The sequence below is a fragment of the Cinclus cinclus genome, chromosome 5, assembly GCF_963662255.1.
Source record: "Cinclus cinclus chromosome 5, bCinCin1.1, whole genome shotgun sequence".
Lineage (NCBI taxonomy): Eukaryota > Metazoa > Chordata > Aves > Passeriformes > Cinclidae > Cinclus > Cinclus cinclus.
In genome coordinates this window covers 12524981-12534044 of record NC_085050.1, presented here as the reverse complement: position 1 = coordinate 12534044, position 9064 = coordinate 12524981, and the positions used below count along the sequence as shown (strand labels likewise).

At 43.0% G+C, this 9064-nt stretch overlaps 1 protein-coding gene across 1 annotated transcript in view; it reads left to right on the top strand.

Annotated features, from left to right (window-relative positions):
• The first annotated feature begins 5402 nt into the window (after positions 1-5402).
• STK32B (serine/threonine kinase 32B) overlaps positions 5403-9064 on the top strand; it is a 156678-nt gene continuing 153016 nt past the window's right edge. The window contains exon 1 of the mRNA XM_062493372.1: positions 5403-5478. Coding sequence (XP_062349356.1) covers positions 5403-5478 — 76 coding nt within the window. The remainder of the gene's footprint in view (positions 5479-9064) is intronic.

Below are 9064 nucleotides of genomic sequence, written 5' to 3'. Positions count from 1 at the left end.
TTGATTTCAGCATGTTCTGTCTTTTATCACATCCTACTGATCTGAAAGGAGTCAGAGAGCACACGTGGTTTGGAAACAGACTGATCAGATTTACCACTGCTTCATCTGACATAGTGGATAGCCAAAGTGAGCTTACTGCAGTCCTGTGCAATAGCAAGTTCAAAGAAGAATAGAATAGAATAGAATAGAATAGAATAGAATAGAATAGAATAGAATAGAATAGAATAGAATAGAATAGAATAGGTGACCCTACTGGTTTCCAAGGAAATGACTTTTTTAACCCATCATCTTTCCTTTTTAAAGTAGTCATAATCATAAAGATAAAATATGCTATTTTAATATCTTGGTTTACTCCAGGGTAGTATTCAAACACAAAAATGACAATGTAAACAGTCTGCAATTTACAAATATTAGCATATCAGCAAGGTATGCTGTGAAATCATGAACTGTAAGGTCACCCTCACCCTGTAAGTCTCATCAGAAGCATTTTAATACAAAAGTTGTAATCACAGAATTACTGGCTTTAAACCACTGAATTCCCTGAGGGAAGTTTTATAATGCAAAAAAGTGTAATCATATTTGATTTTCTTTATTGCTAACACCACACTGAGATATGAAAAAATCACTATTAATCTAAGCCAGACAACATAGGCCTTAAATGAAAATGTAAAACAATATCTTAAAATTATGTTCATGCTGATTGCAGCAGGAAAGGGGAAAGAAAAGAGGGGGGAGAAAAGAGGTCTATTAGACTGTCCTTTTCTCCTACTCTGTTTTCTGCATAGGCTATGCAGCAGTTACCTGCTAAAATAAGATATGTTTTTAAGTTTAGAACTTTGTTTATCTCTATCAAAACCTGATTTTCTTTTCAGAGAAAAGATGAGCATGAGAAGTTTGGTTTGGTTTCAGTCTTGCAAGATTTAGAAACTGCTTGTAGCTTAGAAAACTCCATCCCAGAAGAGTAAACATTGAATTGTTCTGAGAATTCTCAGGCTTCAGAGAGCTTTACTGGTATGCATGACTTTATGATAGAGAATTTCAGACTTCTCGTTTACAAAAGCAATTGGAAAAACATATGAGTAATTGTTCTTGAAGAGTTGTTGCTAAATTTGAAGCATATGCAATGGAATTCAGATTGTTCTGAATGTTTTTAAGAAAAGAATATACCAGATCTATGCATCTGTTCAGAGTTTAGCATGCATTCGGGGTTGCAAAGGACAAAGGGGAACCCAGGACCACGTGAATAAACAACCTATGTGTCCAAGGCTTGATATTACTCATGTCAAAGGTACTGGAAAATTGCCACTGGTTTCCTTGAGTCTTTGCTGGGCTCTGAGCACACATCTAAGCTTCATACCATTGGACACACCAGTACGTAAACAGCTTCTGATTTAGTTGCAGAAACACTGATGCTCCATGAAGATGATGAATATCATACAAGCACATCTTGGTTCACAGCAAAGATGCTGATGCAAATAATACATTACATTGCTTTCAGAAGAGCAAACCCAACAATTATTGTCATACTATCTTTTTTTTTGGTCTGTTTCTATAGAAAATGACTGCGAAGGATAATGTCTGGCATTACTCAAGTGCAAGAGTTATGGAGGAATATAATGTTATCAATTAATAAAAAGTAATATCTCATCAATACCTTATTACTAAATGTTAATTTTTCACATCTCACATTAACACAGCATGCCATTGGTCTTAATCTCCTAGCTATGCTGAGGTTTAAACATAAGCCAGAATTTTGCACAGATCAAGGGCATATTTATTGCAAAGCTGTCAAAAAGGAGTCAAAACGACACACCAGTCTAGTTGTAGTGACAAATTAATGGATAGCTAAAACTCATTGCTCTGTAAATTGCTAGAATTTTCTGTTTTCATTATGGGCCTTGCCATATGAAGTCAAGAAAATCATCTCAGAAAACTCGATAGACTTCTGGTCTATGTGAAGGAAGTCAGATGTAAAAAAATAAATAGAACAACTCTTGGAGGCAGTTGCAAGTAGTTTTTAATGAATTTGTGTTTTCTGTATGCAATGGAGTACCAAACTGCTCCTGCTCATCCCTCATGTCTATATTCTATAGATGGGTTTCATTTTGTGTAAAATGATCAGCCTGGGGACTTACTGGCAAACTAGTTCCTCATGTTACTTGGAAGGTCACTTTAAAACACTTCCAAGCGAATTGAAGCAGTCAGATTTACGGGATGTAAGCCCTTGGCTCAGGCAGAAGGTAACTCTTATCAGCTGAAATGTAAGTGCAGTTCTCCTTGTTCTCCTTGCTAAAGAAAATGGATTAACATCAAGTACTATGTTGGCTAGTTAACCCAGAAGAGAGCTGAAGGTCTCTGATTTCTAAGTACTACTGCTGTCTTCTGGCTAAAGGAACACAAAGTCAGTAACATGACATGATTTCTGCTTCTGACTGGGTGACTACATCTTTGAATGGGTGAGTAATAAAGCAAAGAATAACAAAGAGTAAGTCATGCTTACCAGACTCCATTTTAGAAGAATAATCGTGGGTCAAAGTTTTGAAAGCTTCCCCATTTTGCAAGTGCTTTCATATGGAAATAATGGTAAACAAAATAATTTAAATTAAGGACATCAGCAGGTGGTACAATATGTCCATGTCTACTTACTGTAAAAAATATCACTATGTCTGAATTTATCTGGGTTTGTAGAGGCTGCAAGCCCTAAGTTCTCAGTCACACAGCAGAGGATCTTACCCACTTCATTTAAGTCTAATTTAAGCCTTTCCCAGAGAGGTTATAGCAGCATTATAAAGGGTTCAAAGACAGGTGATGGGAGTAACTCAGGCAGGTAAAAATCATACGCAAAGAGACTCAAAGTTCTGTTCTTGTAGCATTTGTTCTTGGGCTTTTCTGAACAGCTATACTGAAAGAAGGGTGGTAAATATTACAAGAGAATGGTAAAGCCTTTCTGCCTAGAGATATAGATATAGATATAGATATAGATATAGATATAGATATAGATATATAGATATAGAGATAGATAGAGATAGATAGAGATATAGACAGATATAGATAGATATAGATGATATAGATAGATATACCCTGGCTTCAGGCTTCTATTCCTACTCCCTCTTCTCCCCATTGAACTCTGAAGAAGTTGCAAAAAATGCAACTTCCACTTGATTTTCTTTTTCTTCCCCTGCAGGAACTCCAAAGATTTGACCTGGATACAATATTAATATAGATATTTATTTTTTTTACCTGTTTCCCTTTGGAGGAAGCGCCAAATGCAATTATTTCCACTTCACCTCAGAAGTTGCTAATGGTAGAATTTTTGTAAGGTAGTGATACAGCTATTTCTGTCTATAAATATCAACAGCAAGCCTAGAAAGCTCTCATTGTTTGCTACATGGCAAGTGATCCGTGTTATCCCTTACCGATGCTGGCAGTTTTCCCTAACGCACTTTTAGAAGGGAGTGATTTCCAGAAAAACACATGTATGCATGTACACATACACATATCCATATCCATCTCCACACACAAACACAGACACACACACACACACACTCTCACACAGGTGTACACACACACACACACATGTACTTTCCCGTGTCCATCCCCACTCACACAGGTGTATACACACGCACACACATGTACTTTCCCGTGTCCATCCCCACTCACACAGGTGTATACACACGCACACACATGTACTTTCCCGTGTCCATCCCCACTCACACAGGTGTATACACACGCACACACATGTACTTTCCCGTGCCCATCTCCACTCACACAGGTGTATACACACGCACACACATGTACTTTCCCGTGTCCATCCCCACTCACACAGGTGTATACACACGCACACACATGTACTTTCCCGTGCCCATCCCCACTCACACAGGTGTATACACACGCACACACATGTACTTTCCCGTGCCCATCCCCACTCACACAGGTGTATACACACGCACACACATGTACTTTCCCGTGTCCATCCCCACTCACACAGGTGTATACACACGCACACACATGTACTTTCCCGTGCCCATCCCCACTCACACAGGTGTATACACACGCACACACATGTACTTTCCCGTGTCCATCCCCACTCACACAGGTGTATACACACGCACACACATGTACTTTCCCGTGTCCATCCCCACTCACACAGGTGTATACACACGCACACACATGTACTTTCCCGTGTCCATCCCCACTCACACAGGTGTATACACACGCACACACATGTACTTTCCCGTGTCCATCCCCACTCACACAGGTGTATACACACGCACACACATGTACTTTCCCGTGTCCATCCCCACTCACACAGGTGTATACACACGCACACACATGTACTTTCCCGTGTCCATCCCCACTCACACAGGTGTATACACACGCACACACATGTACTTTCCCGTGTCCATCCCCACTCACACAGGTGTATACACACGCACACACATGTACTTTCCCGTGTCCATCCCCACTCACACAGGTGTATACACACGCACACACATGTACTTTCCCGTGTCCATCCCCACCCTCTCCCCAGTCCCGCAGGCCCCCCGGACACGGCCGTTCCCCGGGGGCGCTGCCCGCTGCGGGCGGCAGGTGGCGCTGCGGTGCCGGGCTGCCCCGCGCCGCCCCGCCCGCCCCGCCCGCGCTCCCGGGGCCGCCCCGCGGGGGGAACGGGAGGGAGCCGCTGCCTTTGCTTCTTTTTACCACTTTGTAAACTCGGCGAACTTCGGTCAGCCGGCCGCTGTCCCTCCGGGCTGCCGGCCATGAGCGCTCCCTCGCAGTAGGGAGGCAAATCGAAAAGCCGTCTGGACCCAGGGCAGCGTTCACCCTCCCGCCTCTGCCGCGCCTCGGGAGCGATGGGCACCCGCGGCCGCCAGCCCGGGCGGGGCAGGAGCAGCTCTGCACCCACTGCCCGTCAGACATCGCCGCCGGGGGGGCGGGCAGGGCAGGGCAGGGCAGGGCAGGGCAGGGTGCGGGGCCGGCCCCGCTGCCGGGGCAGGAGCGGGGACCCCGCGCTCCCCAGTGGAGCTCCGGGAGGAGGGAAAGCGGGGGAGGGAGGATCCGCGAGGATCCAGGTAGATCCAGCTTTTACCGCTTACCAAAAGCCACCAGCAGCAGGACCTCCGCCTCCTTCCTCCCTCCCTCCCTCCCCCCTCCTTCCCTCTCTCCTCCCCTAACTCCCTCCCTCCCCTCCCTGCCCCTCCGCGATGAGACGAGGGCCGAGTCGGTGCGCGCCAGGCACAGCGGTCTCTGCCAGGGGCAGACGGATCGCTCTCATGTCGCAGGGTGACTGCTAGCCCTGCGGAGGCTCCCCCGGCCGGGCCGGCCCGGCCAGGCTGCGGGCGGGCAGCTGCCCCGTTGCCGGGGTGCGGCCGGCGCGCCCCGCGGGATGCTGGCGGCGGGGGATGCGGAGCCGGCCGCGGAATAACATGGGGGGCGGCCACTCCCACAGGGCGCCCGTCTTCGACGAGAACGAGGACGGTGAGTGCGGAGCTGTCCGCGGTGCCGAACCGCGCCCCGCGGGAGCGCTGCCGGGGCCGCGGCTCCTCCGGCCGGGCGGGTCCGGCCCCGCTCCGTGCGGAGCCGCGGATCGCCCCGCGGGAGCGCTGCCCGGGGAGCGGCGGGACACAGAGCCCGCCTTTGTCCAGCCGTCCTCACCCAGAGAGCGGGTGGCTGCTTTTAGGCACGGGCTCAAGTCTAGCACATCGCCTGCTGGGGTTTCAGCACATGGCAGGTAACTTCAAACCTGCGTTTATGAATGGGCATCGTTTTTGAGATGGATGCCCGCGTTTTTAGTTAGTATAGTCGTCTCTTTGCCCACCTGCCTGGTTTAAATGGTGATGTCTCTCTTACTTTATACTTCTTCCATCGCCTTTACTTTCTGAAACTTTTTTTTTTTTTAGCACATTCTATTACTCCGAGTTTCTACTCCCTACCTAGATAATATGTCATAAGAAAGTGTGTCATGTAAAGTTTCTGGAAGGTAATGGAAAAGTTTGCCTAAAATGTGGAGTTTCTTTGCTCTTTATGCATTTAAATGTAATTTTCCAACGTAGACTGTATTTAATTTGAATTATGTGAATGCATTTCAATTAAAATAATTTTGGGTATTGAGCAGAGAGAACATAGCACTCTTAGAAAGCAGATATTTGTATATTAACATAAAAATGTTTTTAACATTACTTACGGGATAGATGTTGCTGCCAATATGGAGAATGGGTGCTTAATTTTGAGGAACTTCCCCAGAAGTTCCTGGGGAAATATAATAATAAAATATATTTTATTAGGAAGTGATTGTGCTGTAATAGGCTCACATTGTTTTGGCTTCCTGGGTTTCATAGCAAGTCAAATACATGTGTATTCTGCCCTGTATGTTCAGGGCACATGGAGATATTTGCATTGTTTTGCTAGTAGGTGGAAACTTCCAAATGCATGTAAAGTGCTTGAAAGAGCGATTATATCTTTACTCACATTTAAAATGAGATTACTACTTCCTACTCCTTGGCAAATCATGATGAGGTGTGGTCGACAGCATTCCTTTGTTTCTGTGGGAAATGGGACAGATTGTTTACCTTCTGTGTGCTGTGAAGTCATAGCTGCTGTTTTCTTGTACTGATAAAACATTTCAGACCTTCACCATAGGTCATGCTGTATAAACACACAAGTGAGAAAGAACCCCCCTCACCTCCCCCTAGGAAAAGTCTCAACCGTGCACAACTGGTGTTGTAAACCTTGATGTAGCTCACTAAGAAATGCTCCAGAGTGAAAGCATGATGTTAATCTTGTCTTGACACCCTAACGTAAAAAGATACTCATGTTCCTGCCTTTGAAGACTTCTAATTGGGCTCCCTTGAGTTAGCAGTTTCCATGAATTATTGCCACCTTTTTTTTTTTTTTTCCCATGGTACAAAACTGTGATCAGTTTCTGAACAACATGAACAAAGTTCAATAGTCAATTACTGCAGAAACGCCTTCATGGCACTTAGTTCTCTTTCCATCCAGAAAACATTTCTGCAATGTAACCATTATTAACAACTAATAAAAAAAGCACATGACGTATTTATGGACTTCAGTTAGGTCATTATTTATTCTTTGCATGGTTTTGTTTTGTTCTGATGTGGTTCTCCTCATTATGATTATTCCTAACATAATATTTTATTCCTCTTAAGATATTTTTTTTGGCACAACCATCTAGTTCAGAAGAGTCCATTGCTTTTTAAACAATAACCAATTTCCAATAGTACTTACAAAATATTATTCAGGATGGCATTTTCCCAAGTACCTATGGGGAATTATGGGGAATTATCTCCTCTTTAAAAATGTATCTTACAGAATTTAATACAAAATGAAGCTGATTTTTTCATATTCCCACTACTAGCTATAAAAGTCACCATTTCCCACAATATTGGATTCAATATGTATTTAAAAAAAAGAAAGATAATGAGAAAGTATAACAAGAGAAAGTGCATTTGTTTCTTGAGATGGTAAAATTGCTCAAGAATGACAATCAGTTAATAGAGAACTGGAATAGGTAAGTTGTGCTTGAAGATGTAGGAATATTGGAAACTAATCTATTTAGTGTATTGTGTATAATGTCATGGCTGCCTCTTAAAATTATAAAAATGAGCAGAAAAAATATATTGCCATTTTATATTCAAGCATGGTTATGATGAATGTAGAATAAAAGATGAATTTTGGAAGTAAGGTTTTGAAGCCATTTATCATCACTCTGGAAATCTTAGGAAAAAAGTTATTCAGTGTATTAGTTAATAAACAAATATATGGGAATAATGTGTGAGGAGTACCCAGGTGCTGCCTGACAAGCGTACGGGATGTCTGTTCCAGAGTTACAACTCTTACTTTCTGATGAGAAGAGGTGCTCATCCATTGAGTAGATGTAAAAACTGTAAGCTGTATGTAGACTTCTCTCCATGCTCAGGATAATAGAAAAAATATTCTATATAGAACCAGAAGCCTGAACTGCATGCTGCTAGTCCCCAGTTATTACAGCCAGTACAATATATCATTATCATACACTAATATTTTTATAAGTAGTAAAGCATACTGTTTTTACCAGCTACATTAGTTCTGTGTTCCACTTTTAATAGAAGGATCTTCCAGAATTTCACTCTTTGAATGGTTAGAAACATCTGTCTTCCTGACTAGCTTTCTTAACCTACTTATAAAGTTTGTGTTTAATTCAAGTTTTTGTTAGTTTAAAGTGCTGTCCCTCTCCAGGATTATTCTGGGGCTTTACTAGACAGAAAAAATATCCCCTCTTACTCTTTGATTTGTAGTGAAACCGTTTCTGTTTTTCTATTATTTCTACTGCTTTCTCATTTCCTGTGCCCTGCATCTGTGCACATTTGAACCTGTCTTGGTTTCACACAGATAACCCAAATGATACATGGACTCGTCGGTGAGTTTTCACCAGGATGCTGTGTTGGAAAAAAACCCATCCCTTTCTCAACTGGAAATAAGTTCTAGTGCAGCCTATAATTACATATGCCCTTTTTATTGTTACACCATGTAGATAGCTGTGTCACCCTGTGGTCAGTGCCCTGCTCAGTAATTTCCACTGATGAACTCCAATCCACATTAGAAATTGTTGGTGTTCCTATGTACATGGCTTTTTGCAGGACTGAATTTTGGTCCATGTCTATTATTCATAGTCTCAGAGATGATCACTGCTTTCCTTGCAACACTGTGATTCTTCTTTATACAATATTTTAAATTATGATCACTCTGATCAGCTCCAAGTTAGTGAACAAGACCACTGAACACTGTGTAAGTATTCAGCTGGATCATATCCAGACTTAATCTTCTCTGCTGTTAACCCCTGCCACCCTCATATTTCCAATTTCTAATAATACTTTGTCCTGTGTTACTGCCATGTTTTAACCCCAAGCAGCAGCTCACACAGCCACTTGCTCACTCCCCCCAGGTGGGATGAGGGACAGAATCGGAAGAATAAAAGTGACAAAGTTCATGGGTTGAGATAAAGACAATTTAATAGGGAAAACAAAAGCTGTGCTCACAAACAGTGCAAAACAAGGAATCCATTCAC